The 17266-nt window shown below is 44.5% G+C and overlaps 1 protein-coding gene across 2 annotated transcripts in view; it reads right to left on the reverse strand.

Annotated features, from left to right (window-relative positions):
* Positions 1–17266, reverse strand: part of LOC126457857 (uncharacterized transporter slc-17.2-like) — a 316922-nt gene that overhangs the window by 100407 nt on the left and 199249 nt on the right. For both annotated transcript variants that reach the window (XM_050094504.1, XM_050094503.1), the window contains 2 exons: positions 5001–5317; positions 2778–3011 (listed from right to left, as the gene is read on the reverse strand). In XM_050094504.1, coding sequence (XP_049950461.1) covers positions 2778–3011; positions 5001–5317 — 551 coding nt within the window. The remainder of the gene's footprint in view (positions 1–2777; positions 3012–5000; positions 5318–17266) is intronic.

A 17266-nucleotide genomic window follows, 5' to 3' on the forward strand; every position in this document is an offset into this window, starting at 1 on the left:
TCTTCTTAACTGCAAGATCGTGTTGATCTGGCGTACCGGAGGCGATGACTGGTTGCTTTGACGTCCCGTCGTGGTGATGATAATGTCGCGAGTATAGCCCGAAACAAATTATCCTGGTCTGGTTCTTCCAGACTAAAGACTTCCTAGCAATACAAATGACCCTCTGAGGGAGACGAAGAAGACCCGCCACACAATCACTGACGGTACAGTGATTGATTTTAACAAGCGAAGTCACACAGTAACTCCGATATAGCCAACTTCAGCCAAAACTGCTCAAGACAGACAACATAGGCCGCTTGTATGCAGAACGCTCAATTGCCAACTGTACTCGGAAAGTTACGTCGAAGTCGAAACTTCTGCAACTTCGTCAAACAGGTACAATTAAATAAAAGTATATTAGACAGCCAACGGAAGGCAGGCTGTCCAGAGCAGCGAGAGCTCAGTCTTGTAACCTACCCTGACCGAAAGGTGAGAGCCGACTCTCACAAGAGCACCGGTACAAACCGAACACAGAACATTCCCGCCCCCACGACAGTGGCCGTGGTTAAATGTTCCAATCAGCAACTCGAAAACCGGCGGAAAATTCCACTCTATCGCCGAAGCACTACCATTCCACCAATGGAGATTCTTGGCGCCAATTTCTGCGCCGATTTTGCCACGTCACGGAGCTATGCCCTGAGCAAGCCAATCACAGTTACGATTTTGCAGAAAACGCGGGAATTTGCCCGCCAAGACTGCCTGGGAACACAAGTCTTTCCCACGCCTTGCCAGTAGCCTGCCAGAAACGGTTTTCACTAAGTTTCTGCGAAGTAACGGAATCTCTAGCCCAGCCGCTCCGTCAGGCCCCTGTGGGTGTGTCGCCGCCGCTCTTATGACAATGTCGGCGTCTGGAAAGCATTCACTCGACTCCCTCACACCTGTCGGCTTAATCCTTTCAAGATCAGATGAGCCCGCCTGTCACCGGACCACCCGGGTGACGAGAGACGCTGCGTGGGAAGTCCGCGTGGGAAGGAATAGCGACTTTTCACCGCATGCAATTAGAGAGGAAGATCGAATTACTCAGAGTAAGACAGAAATACACTCCTGGAAATTGAAATAAGAACACCGTGAATTCATTGTCCCAGGAAGGGGAAACTTTATTGACACATTCCTGGGGTCAGATACATCACATGATCACACTGACAGAACCACAGGCACATAGACACACGCAACAGAGCATGCACAATGTCGGCACTAGTACAGTGTATATCCACCTTTCACAGCAATGCAGGCTGCTATTCTCCCATGGAGACGATCGTAGAGATGCTGGATGTAGTCCTGTGGAACGGCTTGCCATGCCATTTCCACCTGGCGCCTCAGTTGGACCAGCGTTCGTGCTGGACGTGCAGACCGCGTGAGACGACGCTTCATCCAGTCCCAAACATGCTCAATGGGGGACAGATCCGGAGATCTTGCTGACCAGGGTAGTTGACTTACACCTTCTAGAGCACGTTGGGTGGCACGGGATACATGCGGACGTGCATTGTCCTGTTGGAACAGCAAGTTCCCTTGCCGGTCTAGGAATGGTAGAACGATGGGTTCGATGACGGTTTGGATGTACCGTGCACTATTCAGTGTCCCCTCGACGATCACCAGTGGTGTACGGCCAGTGTAGGAGATCGCTCCCCACACCATGATGCCGGTTGTTGGCCCTGTGTGCCTCGGTCGTATGCAGTCCTGATTGTGGCGCTCACCTGCACGGCGCCAAACACGCATACGACCATCATTGGCACCAAGGCAGAAGCGACTCTCATCGCTGAAGACGACACGTCTCCATTTGTCCCTCCATTCACGCCTGTCGCGACACCACTGGAGGCGGGCTGCACGGTGTTGGGGCGTGAGCGGAAGACGGCCTAACGGTGTGCGGGACCGTAGCCCAGCTTCATGGAGACGGTTGCGAATGGTCCTCGTCGATACCCCAGGAGCAACAGTGTCCCTAATTTGCTGGGAAGTGGCGGTGCGGTCTCCTACGGCACTGCGTAGGATCCTACGGTCTTGGCGTGCATCCGTGCGTCGCTGCGGTCCGGTCCCAGGTCGACGGGCACGTGCACCTTCCGCCGACCACTGGCGACAACTTCGATGTACTGCGGAGACCTCACGCCCCACGTGTTGAGCAATTCGGCGGTACGTCCACCCGGCCTCCCGCATGCCCACTATACGCCCTCGCTCAAAGTCCGTCAACTGCACATACGGTTCACGTCCACGCTGTCGCGGCATGCTACCAGTGTTAAAGACTGCGATGGAGCTCCGTATGCCACGGCAAACTGGCTGACACTGACGGCGGCGGTGCACAAATGCTGCGCAGGTAGCGCCATTCGACGGCCAACACCGCGGTTCCTGGTGTGTCCGCTGTGCCGTGCGTGTGATCATTGCTTGTACAGCCCTCTCGCAGTGTCCGGAGCAAGTATGGTGGGTCTGACACACCGGTGTCAATGTGTTCTTTTCTCCATTTCCAGGAGTGTATGAGAGGGGGCTCATGCCACCTCTCAATATCAGTTTTAATTTAAGTCTTAGTTGGGACATAGTCCATCACAAAATATTAGATTGTTTCAAAAGTCCATAGCATTATCATGTCATCTCTGACTGGAGTTGTGCTGTCAGAGAAACAGACGTATCGTCAGTTTTTCATACTAACATGTCGTCTACGTGCAAATGTAGATCCATCACAATCGCGCACGGCAGAAATCGTTAAAGAAGACCCACATTCGATAATGCAGTGAGGCGCCTGTGGTACTGACCGCGATGAGCCCCTGCAGCACGCGCAGCGCGACGACGAGTCGGTAGTCGGCGGCGGCGGCTGCGGGGATGGCGAAGCAGAGCACGCTGATGGCGGCGTTGCTGGCGCCGTACACGAGCTTGGTGCCGTAGCGCTGCGCCAGCACGCCGCCCGGGATCTGCGTGGCCCAGTGCAGCCAGAAGAAGCCGCCCAGCACCAGGCCCTGCTGGTACTCGTCCCACGGGTACCGCCGCTCCTGCGGACACACCCATCTCGCACTGCACCATCACTGAAATACCAACACCAGAAAAGACCGCAAACAACGGAATTTTACTAATGGTGTGTGTATAGTATTGTGGGAACAGTGCATGAGAAGTATGAGGATAAACAGGGTGAGAAATTTAGTGCACAGAGCTGCCACCGCTGGCAGTACCAATGGTCATAATTAAATGCACATCGAATCGAACTGAGTTCGGGTGACATACGGGTTCTTCATTACTAGCTGTTTCAGCTCTGTGCCTGGGTTCATCCAAACTAATGGCTGCCGAGTGGCAGGGAGTCCCACTTTCTCCGCAACCCATGACAAGATACTTTCAGTGGCCGAGGGATGGGAGAATTTGTTAGCGAGGGCAAGGGTCGTCGAGCACTGTATAACATTCTTCTTCTTCTCCTTTTTTTTTCTTTTATTGAGCTATGTGTCTTCTCACTGGTCTGAAGCGGTCGGCCACGAATTCCTCTCCGGTGCCAACCATTTCATCTCAGAGTAGCAATTGCATCTTAGGTCCTCGGTTATTTGCTGGATGTAGTCCAATCTCTGTCTTCACCTACAGCTTTTACTCTCTACAGCTGCCCCTAGTGGCATGAAAGTTGTCCTCCGATGTCTTTATCCTATCGTCCTGTCCCTTCATCTTGTCATTGTATTGCTTATATTGCTTTCCTCGCCGATTCTCCGAAGTTCTTCCCCGTTCCTTACCTTACCTGTCCACCTAATTTTCAACATTCGTCTGTAGCACCACATCTAAAATAATCGATTCTCTTCTTTTCCGGTTTCCTACAGTCCATGTTTCACTTCTGTTGTATTGGCAGAAGAGCCAACACTGCGTTACTAGTGGAGGCCGAAATGCACGCGTTCTAGCTCACGCAGGCTGGCGTGAGGAGGGAAGGACTATACTGACGTGAGGTCTGGAACATGACAAGGAATTAGAATTCAGAAAGCGGACGTAATTAGTTTGATACTTAACTTTATCCATTATGATGAATGTCGCTCTTGACGGTACATGATTCACAATATTACCTGTTCAGAATGTATTCTTGTAGTAACTGAATATGGCGCCTTGCTAGGTCGTAGCAAATGACGTAGCTGTAGGCTATGCTAAACTGCCGTCTCTGCAAATGAGAGCGTATGTAGACAGTGAACCATCGCTAGCAAAGTCGGCTGTACAGCTGGAGCGAGTGCTAGGGAGTCTCTCTAGTCTAGACCTGCCGTGTGGCGGCGCTCGGTCTGCAATCACTGATAGTGGTGACACGCGGGTCCGACGTATACTAACGGACCGTGGCCGATTTAAAGGCTACCACCTAGCAAGTGTGGTGTCTGGCGCTGACAGAACAACGACCATGCTGTGCTCTTAACGCACATCCTCAGAGGCTGGTGGAGGCTCTGTAATAGTGTGGGGCGTGTGCAGTTTGAGTGAGACGGTATCCCTGATACGTCTAGATACGCCTCTGACAAGTGACATACACGTAAGCATCCTGACTAATCACTTGCATTCATTCATGTCCATTGTGCATTCCTACGGACTTGGGCAATTCCGGCAAGACAATGCGACACCCAACACGTCCAGAATTGCTACAGAGTGGCTCCAGGAACACTCTTCTGAGTTTAAACTCTTCCGCTGGCCGCCAAACTCCCCAGACATGAACATTACTTAGCATATCTGGGAAGGCTTGCAACGTGCTGTTCAAAAGAGATCTCCACTCCCTCGTACTCTTACGGATTTATGGACAGCCCTGCAGGATTCATGGTGTCAGTTCCCTCCAGCACTACTTCAGACATTATTCGAGTCCATGCCACGTCGTGTTGCGGCACTTCTGTGCGCTCGCGAGGGCCCTACACGACATTAGGCAGGTCTACCAGTTTCTTTGGCTCTTCAGCGTATATTCCTAGATCGGACTTCTGGCAATTCAGAACTAAGGAGCTCTAGTTTACGAGATTGCGAACAAATATTAGAGTGCAATGCGTACGTACCATTGCTCGTTTCGCCTGTTGTTCATCGACAGCGGACACGTTGAAGACGTCGGGGAGCTGTGTGGTCGCTGCGAGGCCGTCGGTGGCGTTCTCGACCGCCAGCAGCTCCGCGCCGGCGGACGTGGAGTTGGGCGCCGAGAAGGCGGAGGCGGCGACGCCGCACTCGAGTACGGCGGCGGGCAGCACCTCCGTGGCGTTGCTGCGCCGCGGCCGCACCATCGCCACGATGGCGATGTTGATGTTGGTCGTCACCATGAAGTTGACCACGCAGCCGCAGAAGATCAGGTACCACAGCACGCTGCGCGCGCTGCAGCAGCCTGCAACACACACACGAAACCTACAATCGTTTCATATTTCCTATACTTGCGATCGTGGGCGTCCGCAAAAGTTCTTCCAAAAGGGAGCACAATTCTGAAATTCTTTTGGTACCTGATTCGGAAAGTTTGAAAACGTGTCATAGCTCAGGAACCAAGTCTGACAATAAATAGTCAAACGTTATTGTGTCTACAACGACTGATCTACATTTCGATCTACGTTTACATACTAGTCATTTCCTTTCCTGTTCCACTTGGAAATAGAGCGATGGGAGAACGAATGTTCATAGGCCTCCGTACGAGCGCTAATATCTGTTACTTTCATGGTCCTCACGCAAGTGGCAATATGAGCGGTGTTTTTTTAAGTAAGTACCGTTTTGAAATTAAAAAAAAGACATGTTAAGATATCTCAATAATTTTATTTTTACATGAAAGCCTGTACCTTAAACTACGCACTCACGCCATTACAGTCTGATTCTTCCTTGTTTATGTATTATACTGAGTGTTTAAGATGCCACCGATAGTCGCAGGTCCCACCGACTGTGAAGTACGGGCTGTTATAAGATTTCTTAGTGCTAAAGGCATAAAAGCGATCGATATTCATCGTGAGATCTGTGCAGTTTACGGAGAAAACACTATGAGTGATGGAATGGTAACAAAGTGGGTGTTGTTATTGTTGTGGTCTTCAGTCCCGAGACTGGTTTGATGCAGCTCTCCATGCTACTCTATCCCGTGCAAGCTTCTTCATCTCCAGGTACCTACTGCAACCTACATCCTTCTGAATTTGCTTAGTGTATTCATCTCTTGGTCTCCCTATACGATTTTTACCCTCCACGCTGCCCTCCAATGCTAAATTTGTGATCCCTTGATGCCTCAGAACATGTCCTACTAACCGGTCCCTTCTTTTTGTCAAGCTGTGCCACATACTCCTCCCCAATTCTATTCAATACTTCATCATTAGTTATGTGATCTACCCATCTAATCTTCAGCATTCTTCTGTAGCACCACATTTCGAAAGCTTCTATTCTCTTCTTGTCCAAACTATTTATCGTCCACGTTTCACTTCCATACATGGCTACACTCCATACATATACTTTCAGAAACGACTTCCTGACACTTAAATCTATGCCCGATGTTAACAAATTTCTCTTCTTCAGAAACGCTTTCCTTGCTATTGCCAGTCTACATTTTATATCCTCTCTTCTTCGACCATCATCAGTTATTTTGATCCCCAAATAGCAAAACTCTTTTACTACTTTTAGTGCCTCATTTCCTAATGTAATTCCCTCAGCATCGCCCGACTTAATTCGACTACATTCCATTACCTCGTTTTGCTTTTGTTGATGTTCATCTTATATCCTCCTTTCAAGACACTGTCCATTCCGTTCAACTGCTCTTCCAAGTCCTTTGCTGTCTCTGATAGAAATACAATGTCATCAGCGAACCTCAAAGTTTTTATTTCTTCTCCATGGATTTTAATACCTACTCTGAATTTTTCTTTTGTTTCCTTTACTGCTTGCTCAATATACAGATTTAATAACATCGGGGAGAGGCTACAACCCTGTCTCACTCCCTTCCCAACCACAGCTTCCCTTTCATGCCCCTCGACTCTTATAACTGCCATCTCGTTTCTGTGCAAATTGTAAATAGCCTTTCGCTCCCTGTATTTTACCCCTGCCACCTTTAGAATTTGAAAGAGAGTATTCCAGTCTACATTGTCAAAAGCTTTCTCTAAGTCTACAAATGCTAGAAATGTAGGTTTGCCTTTCCTTAATCTTTCTTCTAAGATAAGTCGTAGAGTCAGTATTGCCTCACAGAATTTCTACGCAATCCAAACTGATCTTCCCCGAGGTCGGCTTTTACCAGTTTTTCCATTCGCCTGTAAAGAATTCGCGTAAATATTTTGCATCTGTGACTTATTAAACTGATAGTTCGGTAATTTTCACATCTGTCAACACCTGCTTTCTTTGGGATTGGAATTATTATATTCTTCTTGAAGTCTGAGGGTATTTCGCCTGTCTCATACATCTTGCTCACCAGATGGTAGAGTTGTGTCAGGCTATCAGTAGTTCTAATGGAATGTTGTCTACTACCGGGGCCTTGTTTCGACTCAGGTCTTTCAGTGCTCTGTCAAACTCTTCCCGCAGTATCGTATCTCCCATTTCATCCTCATCTACATCCTCTTCCATTTCCATAATATTGTCCTCAAGTATATCGCCCTTGTATAGACCTTCTATACACTCCTTCCACCTTTCTGCTTTCCCTTCTTTGCTAAGAACTGGGTTTCCATCTGAGCTCTTGATATTCATACAAGTGGTTCTGTTTTCTCCAAATGTATGTGAGAGCATTTAAAGATGACCGCACAAATGTACATGATGAACAACGGAGTGGGCGTCCTTCGGTCGTTAATGAAAGTTTGGTGCAGGAAGCGGACAATAAGGTGAGACAAAACAGACGCTTTACGAATTCCTCCTTGCGGGATGACTTTCCTAATGTTTCTCGTAGTGTTTTGCGTGGTATTGTGACCGAGCACTTGAATTACCGAAAATTGCGCGCACGTTGGGTACCGAAAATGTTGACGGATGTGCACAAAACCAAACGTTTAGACAGTGCATTGACTTTCCTTGAGCGGTACCACAACGACGGTGATGATTTCTTAAGCCAAACTGTTACGGGCGATGAAACATGGGTGGCCTACGTCACACCAGAATCAAAGCAACAGTCCATAGAAGTTGAGCAAGGGCATCGTTTTGCTGCAAGACAATGCTCGTCCGCATGTGGAGAATCAGACCAAAGATCTCATCACATTTTTTCGATGGGAAACTCGAAATCATCCTTCGTACAGCCCCGATCTTGCGCCCAGTGACTACCATCTGTTCCTGCACTTGAAGAAACACCTGGGCGGTCAGCGTCTTCAAGACGATGACGAAGTCAAAACAGTGGTGATGTAGTGGTTAATAAGTCAGGCGGCAGACTTCTATGAGGAGGGTATTCAAAAACTGGTACAAAGTTATGACAAGTGCTTCAATATTGACGGAAATTATGTAGAAAAGTAGATTAAGGTACAGGCTTTCATGTAAAAATAAAATTATTGAGATATCTTAGCACGTCTTTTTTTAATTTCAGAACAGTACTTCCTTAAAAAACACTCCTCGCAGAATCGTTCTGCAGTCAGCTTCAAGCGCTGATTCTCTAAATTTTCTCAATAGTATTTTGTGAAAAAAATGTACTCTTCTCTTCAGATGCTCCCATTTGAGTTCACAAAGCGTCTCCGTAATACTCGCGTCTTGATCGAACTTGCCGGTAACAATTCTGAAAACCGCCGTTGAATTACTGGCATGGAGTAGAACCGAAACACTCGAGCAGTGCTCAAGAACGTGTTGCCCTAGTGTTCTGTACATGGTATCCTGTACAAATAAACCACACTTTCCAAAAGTTGTCCGAATAAACAGACAATCAGTGTCGATTGATAAGTCTTTTAAGTTACATTAGTTTGATATCCAAACGGTAAGCATATTAACTCTTATACGCAATTTTTTTGTTAATAATATGAATATAGATGGCATCTTTACGACGAGCTAAAATTTCATCTTCATATTATTAATGAAATAAAAGCAGAATATATTTACAAAAAATTGTTTACAGCCCCATAAAATGGTTTGAAAGGAAAATTAAAAAAATCTGAAACAGAAAAAATTCATAACAGTGGAAAAAAATCTTGTTGGATGTCGACAAAAATAGCCAACATCAATACTTTTCCAAGTGGAAGAACAGGCTATAAACTTTAAAAAAAAAGCTTCTTAGATTTCATGCCATCTTTAATGCTTTTCTTTGCTTACGAAACACTTCTGATCGCGTTAATGGACTTCGTTTCATCACTTTCACGCTTTCTATTTTTTGATTTTGAGGAAGGTTCCAATTCTGGAGAGGACGTCTTTTCGAGTGTGTAATTTCACACTCTTTTTCCTCTCTATTAGTGTAAAAAATGGTATTTTCTTTTTCGACTGAACCAATTGGATTCTTGGATTAAGAACGGACGACAGTGTTCTTTAGAGCCTACTGCATTAGCTCTGCCGAGGAAAACTTAAGATAGAATTTGCAAACGAGCCCGTGTCTTCTTTGTTTGCAGATAAACGGTGAAATACTACTGAGATTCCGTTAATTCTCTTCTGGCTTAGTACACGACTCATATTCTATAATCATAGTATAGTATGACAATAGCCAGGACTACAGAAAGAGAACAGAACGTTAATGATCGGACGGACAGTTCATAATTTTATGAAAAAAAAATGGGAGTACGAGGGCAATTTGTCAGATCCCCCGCCTTGCAGTCCAACATCGTGACCACAAAACCACGACGCTGTGGCCCTGCCGGTTCGTTCGATGTTGCATATCTTGAGTTTGGACCGTTCACTGTTTCTATTTTGGTTCTTTTTTCACAGTCCAGTACACCTTCTTCCTATTTTCATGCTTCATCTGTGTTCAGTTTTTGGCGGGCTATGCACTGAGCCAGCTTACCACTAAATTTCAAGGGGGTGCGACTGGAAGTTTCCCTTGTGAGAAGCAATGAAGCCATGGCGGTCTAACAGCTAGACGTCTGGGTTTCAGTCGTGGGTAAGGGTTACTACTTTTCGTCGTTGCAGTCACTTCCGAATGGCGCCGGGTCCACTCATCCTGCTATCAAATGGATAAAGAGGATCGTTCGCTGGCATAAAAGGTGGCTGGGGCGATGGACTAGCCAGTCTCCCTCCTCCTAGTGTGACTACGGAGAATGGCTGTGCTCTATGCACAGTCAGGCCTTGTGCCAAGACTTTAACTTTACCAGCACAAAGAGGCCACACGAAACATAAGAATCACGAAAAATCTGCAGTAGTAAAGGCGAATTGAAGACTGTTGTTGGAAAGGTTCTAGGGGAGTACAGTGCGTGAGTAAAGCGTATCACATACAAGAGGCAAGCGCGACTACTTTTAGAGTACGGCTACAGCGTTTGGCATCCATATCAGGTAGGGGTGACAGCAGACGTGGAACGAATTCAGAGAGCGCTGCAATGGTAGTAACAGGTCGGTCGATGCAGCCCGTACGAAATAGTGACAAAGACGCTCGACGAACTTAATTGGCGAAGCCTTCCTAGGTGAATTTCGAGAACTAGAATTCGAGAAGTACTGTTTGACAATTCTGCTGACAATTTCGTATGTCTGTCATTTTTCACTTACCAGCAGGTGATTGGAACAGGACGGAGAATCACTAATATTCTTAGGAAGTACCCTCTGCCACTTAGTGGACAGGAGCTTGCAGCATTTACAGAGTGCTCGAGGAGGAACAGTAAATATCTTAGGAGGTGTTAGTGTAGACAAATTTTAATCAGGTATTCCATGTAACATGCTTCAAGTTTTTATTTGTTGCAGAGATACAGCTGCTTACAGAGATAAGTTTGCATTTTGCTTGTTGATCTGTGTTTATGATTACTCATTTTTATTATGAGGTTCAAGACCTGAAGTTGTGCCTGTGTTTACATAACTGAATTTTTCACGTATGATTATGATATTTTGAACATTTTTGTTCTATCATTTAGGCATGCCACGTGTATTCACACAGGGTGGTTAGAAACAGTCTGAAAATTTTGTAAGGGTGTTACAGGATAGGTTCCGCTGAGAAATGATTCTTAATGCAAAAATTTGATACGCTGCGACGTTTCCGAGTTAATTAGCATTCAAATTAGCCAATCATACAATTGTGCGCGCAAATTCAAACGGCCCGACACATACATTTAGAGTCACTTGTTCTCATAGCATAGATGATAGCGTACGAGAGTTCTCAGTCTTCGGATCGGGTTCGATCATTACTATCGTCCCACGTCCAATTTTTGTATTGATCTCTTCTTCGGTTTTAGGAAACCAAACAAAGGACAAGTTTGATGACACCGTCTCTGGCAAGCCGCTTGAATTTGCGCTCGCAACGGTCTTATTGGCTAGCTTCAGTGCTAATTAACTGGGAAACGGCGTAAAGTATCAATTTTTTGACAATTATTTCCTAGCAGTACCTACCCTGTAACACCCTTACAAACTTTTCAGACTCTTTCTGACCACCCTGTTTATGTTGAGTAAGCCGATATGTTATTTGTGTACGGGTCTTGTAACGGAAATGCCGCCGCTGCTGCTTGCAGATAGTGCGGTAGACGATTTCCTAAGTGCAGAATACCAGAGTCAAGAGTGTTTACTCGTGCTTACACTAATGAGCGTGGGGTTGGTACAGTTCCCAGGAGTCACGTTTCACCTCAACGTGCCAATGAGTAGAGTATGAATCCATTATTCTGTTGGTAGAACGTAGTCCTTCAACAAGCACGTGCAAAATTTCTACATGTGAGGCCTATCGGCGTTCCACATACAAGAATATGGCGCACATTACGTATGCACTGACTCTTTCCATATACTTTCCAGATGTCCCGAGGCTTGCATGAGGTCAATGAACAAACAGATTTTAAGCTTAAAAAATACCTCGAAAATTTTACTGAAATTATAAAAGAAAAAGGGTAAATCATCACGATAAACATAAAACAATAGATCATTTATCATTCACATAAAAACAACAAGAATACTATGTCTGAAAAATTAAACGGACTTACTGACTTTCTGCGAAACAGAAATTTCATTGTAAACATATATCGTCGTTGGACTCCAAACTGTCACAAAAGCTGTCAAAAATAACTTTATAAGGTCACACAAACAAAACGTAAACATACAAATAACGTTTTTATATCATAACAAAGAGGCAACCGACATTTACACTCTAAGATGCCATATAGACCACGTCGTAAGCATAAGGCGCCATATGTAGACACAGGCCAACATAAATGTAAGGAGCAATATTGTATCTATTACACCATGTTCAAGGCACACTTGATAGCGGCAAAACCCTGAAACGAGCTCGTCGTTGTCTTGTATCAGTATGAGTAAATAAACAAATAATGTAAGAAAAGACGTACTTAAAATAAAATCTTTCCATATCGTTTACAGATGTTTCAGCAACTTCTACAAGGAAAAAAATGAAATGATCGCGGGCCACTGATGGCCAGGAGGCCCCGTTCGGGTAAGTTCGGCCGCCGAGTTGCAAGTCTTACTTCAGTTGACGCCTCATTAGGCGACTTGCGCGCCAGTGATGATGATGAAAGGATGGTGAGAACGACACAACACCCAGTCCACGAATGGAGGAAATCTCCAAGCCAACCAGGAATCGAATCCGTGCCCACTGCATGGTAAGCAAACACATTACCACTCAGCTAAACAGGCGGACTTCTACAAGAAGTTGAAGGTACACGATTGAGGTTTTGTCGTTAGCTAAACGTCAATCTTTGAATAATCCAATTGATACTAATGATGTGCTCCAAGGTGCTCTGTCGGGTTGTTGTTTCCTTTTTGTGCACATACTTCGACGACCGACCCAGCCATCTTCTTCAGGTGTTGCGGATTTTGCAGTTATGCGTATTCGCTGCCTGGACTCCAACCAGACTGTGAACTATGGTTGGGCTCGCGCCGCTATCTATAGTTGAGTTCTGTTCCTGATGCCTACTGTGCCTAAAATTATAATAATAGCTCGCAGAACACCCGGGAGCACACCATCAATCAATGACGCCGAGAAATCTGAGAGATCCCATTAATTCTGTTTACCGATGATGCTGGTTTCACTCGTGACAGTATTAACAGTAATCATAACTCCCATTGGCAATCCAACGAAAAACCCACACGCCTTTGGTGAGGATATATTTTCAAGAACCCATCTCTCCAAATGGGCGATGCGGTTTGATAGGCAATCAGTTGATTGGACCTGTTGTTTTACAGGGCCCTGGTACCTAGATTTTCTTGAAGACGAGGTTCCTACATTGTTGGACGAAGCTCCTTTAGTTACTAATATGGCTATGTTCTTTCAGGATGACGGGGCCGTTCGCATTCTAGTTGGCAGAATCTAAACCCAACAATACCCAACAGAAATGATCACATATCTTCTCCACAAAGGTCCCTGGACCTCACTTCTTCAGAGTTTTGGGGATGGTACAAAGGCGAAGTCTACAAAGCAAAAGTAAACACAAAAGACGAATTCGTCGTTCGGGTTATAAATTGTGGTGCCCTCATAAAAGAACGCCAAAGCGACCTCAGAAGAGCTACACGTGGTGTTGTCAACAGAATTCCACAGTCCACAGAAGTCAGAATTGGAATTTCTGATAATCAGGTGTGAACACAAGCATTTGCCTTTGCTTCATGCCTTCTGCGAATATTTATTTCTATTACATTCGAACAGCTGTATCTGTAACAAAAATTAGACCTAAAATAGATTTTGTCTGTTATTGTAATTATACAATTTTTTTACGGTACTGGACTATGTAGGACCACCTGTATATTATTGCACGTTGATAACTTATCATCTGCTGTTAAATGATGTTACTGTGAGTTTGGTTGACGAGCTAACGAACCACTTTATCTCCAAACGTAATTTTTCAATGTGAAAATGCTTAGCACCTATGTTTTGCGATTGCTTACAGTTAAGTTTCGGAAGTTGATTCTCAACAGCATACTCATTTGTTGTTGAAATGCACAAAGCAAACACTACAAATATTTTGCGGAACTTCACTCGTGAATAACTCATCCGCTTTACAAAACAAAATGTAATGTTACTGCTGTGTGTTAAGTGTCTGTTAATGTACATTTGTTTTCTTATCAGCCTGGCGGCAAATTCGAACTTTGTTTAGTTTCTCTCTCCCTTTGTGTGCGCAAGCGCATGCTCGTGTGTGTGTGTGTGTGTGTGTGTGTGTGTGTGAGTGAGTGAGTGTTGATATTCGGAGTGAAGATCACAACAACAACTATCTGGCGTTTCTACGCTTAAACGAGTAGTCACTTTTCTTGTTTGGTGAGATTTACGTCAGAATCATAAACAGCACAAGAATACCCACTGAAAACAATCACCAGAGTCAAACATATAATTTCCAAGACAGAAGTTAACCGAACTGGCATAAATCTCACCATACTACCATTTTCTTTTCCCTACCGCGGCGTCTGCGCGTGTAAGAGTCAAGTTATTTGATGCACTTCTTACTACTTTTTACGGCTTATGACTATTGTTGATGGAAAATTGCTCCTTACAGGATCTTTTAGACATAGAAGCCGAACGGATTATAGAGAGAAAAGTTTCTCATCAGGCGTCATCCTAACTGGATGAAATTTGTCGCCGTGGTTGGAGACGTTGGAGAAATTGGCTCTTACAAGCCATAGAGAGCTGGCCAAGGTTCACGGCACAGTTCTCGGACAGCAGAATGTGAGATGGTGTTGGATCGTGTGGTAGAAGATTCGGATAGTACAGGCAGAGCAGCATTTACACGCCTATCAAAAATAATGTATGCAATCAATGCAAACAAAAGATTTTGAACCGAAAGTTCTTTTGTGTCAATGAGTGTGTTGTAATGCATGCACTGAGACTGGCAGCCGTCACACCAAACAGTTGCTACAAGTTGTGGGTTGCTTACGTTGAAATAATATTAAGCATTCATTTCCTCATATGAAAGTACATACTTCGGGATCATATGACCTTTTTTTGCGACGTTCATCCAGAAGGTATGCCCTTTTTGAAGGTTGCACTGTTTGAGCTGATGTTTATGATAAATTTAGCAAGAGTCCAGTGGTAGGACGACTTGTACTCATGTCCTCCAGCCTTTCTCATATGAAAGTTTCTATTAATCCTTTATTCGCCATACTGGGTCTTCTACTATTGACGATGGTACTTTGCTGCTATGGCACCTTTCTGCGTTTACTCTGCCCATATATTCCAGGTGTGTTGTTGTGAGTCTAAGTGTATCTACTTTCTGTACTAAGTTTCTAGTATGTCTTTTTATTATGTCAGGTATTGTCATAATGTTCAATTCCGTGTGTAAATCACTCTGTTGCGACCATCTTGGTGCCTTTAATATCACTCTTAGACATCTGTTTTGTATGACCTATAATAGTTTTATATTTGAAGGCTGGCAGTACCCCAAGTCCTCCGTATGTCGTGGCTGGTAACATTACCGTCTTTTATAGTCTTCGTGGTTGCACTCATTTGGCTGCTGGCGAGCAATGGGTAGAATTTACGGAGTAGCCAAACCATTTTTTTTCTTCGTTCGAATGTGAGTTTTATGTAATAACTTATTGTTCCGTATAAGTCACACATATCTTACTGGATCTGTCCAGTTGATCTCAGTTTTTTAGTGGAAAGTCGAATATGACCGCTTTGGTTTCTTTCGCAATGAGATTAATTACATTTGTTTTTCGTCCATTGCTGTTAAAGCGAGTTGTTTTTGGAGTCGTCATAACTGCAGCCATCACCTTTCTGCTACCAGTGAGCAGCGCAGTGTCTTCAGCAAATTCAGGTGTGATTATTTGAAGTAATACCGGAAGATCATTTACGTACAGAATGAAGTTGGTGATAAAACTGAGACTTGTGAAATACGTTATTCTAGTCTCTTAATATTTGACCTTTTGTCGTTAGTTTCGACAAAGACACTGCTATCATTTAGGAAGCTGCCCAGGATTTTTACTATGTAGCATCGAATAACTCCGAGGTCATGGATATTTGTTATTAGTATGGTCTTTCAAAATTTACCATACACTTTTTCAGTGTCAAGGAAATGATGTGTCTGTTCGCTGAATTCAGATTTGTGTCTGTGTCTTGCTTTAGCGTCCGTTTGCAACAGAGAGGTGTAAGGAAGGGACATCCAGAAGAACGTACTACCTATTTTTCTACACAAGTGCCACACGTTATGACTCTTACGTTCCGTTTTGGTAGTTTAACTCTTGAATTCCTTTGTTGTAAGATACTTCACACCCGTTTGTTTGCAGCTTTTATTTCTGTGAGAGGTCTATTCGGCATCACGAATACTTGCGACGGTAATACGTTCTTAACACATAGCTCATATTTTAAACCAATGTATCGTATGACAATTGCCAAGACAATATAAGCAGAATAGAGACGTCAGTGACCGCATGGCAAGTTTATAATTTTGTGAAAAATGTCATAGGACACGAATGAGAGTTGAAAACAAATCACCCACTTGCAGCCCAACACCGTGACCACACACTACAACAACTTGATTCCTGCACTGTGCTCGATGTTGCATTTATGCTTGGACCGTTCACTGTTTCTATATTGCTTTCACAATTCAGTAGACCTTTTTCCTGTTTTCCTGCTTGATCTGTTTACAGTTTTTGGCGCGCTATCCACTGAGCCATTTTAGCACTATCTGAAGGGGGTGCGATGGGGAGTTTCCCTTGTCAGAAGAGAGCGTAATTTGAAATGCGAATTGACCTTGTCTTATAATATCGTTTCCAGACAAAGACTGCCGTACTCTTTGTATAGTACAAGGCACGTTATAGGACTTGGGACATAGTCGGCAGGAGAGTAATTTGGGATCCTCTGTATAATGCTCATCTTTCTTACAGAGGATATAATCAGTTCTGGACCCATTCACTACCAATTTTTTCGGAGTGAAAAACAATTTGTGGTTGTTTTAATTAATTTCGTAACCAAAAGTAACGATATGAAGAAAAACATTTCGCCGTTACGTGCTCAACACGACGAGGGACGGGTCATGCTGAGTTATTCTTAGGTACCTCCAGGGCTTCAAGAGATGACTGTGCAAAAAATTAGAAGACACACAAAAAACAGGCACAATCAGTAGACAGACCATCTCTGTAACAAGGAACCCCTTGAGTGCGAAGTCTCAAGTTTAGTCTTTAGTAACGCTCATTTGAAAGTGTTGCGATAACAATTATGACAGGAAAAATATTAACTGGTAATTGCTCATCATGTGCATCAGGAGGGCGACAGAAAATGAATATCTGGGAGGTGCAGAGATCAACCTTCTATAGGATGTATTATTACACTTCACAAAATGGACAACGTCGACATTGAAGGAATGGTCAAAAAAAAAAG

This window comes from Schistocerca serialis, chromosome 2, assembly GCF_023864345.2.
Source record: "Schistocerca serialis cubense isolate TAMUIC-IGC-003099 chromosome 2, iqSchSeri2.2, whole genome shotgun sequence".
Lineage (NCBI taxonomy): Eukaryota > Metazoa > Arthropoda > Insecta > Orthoptera > Acrididae > Schistocerca > Schistocerca serialis.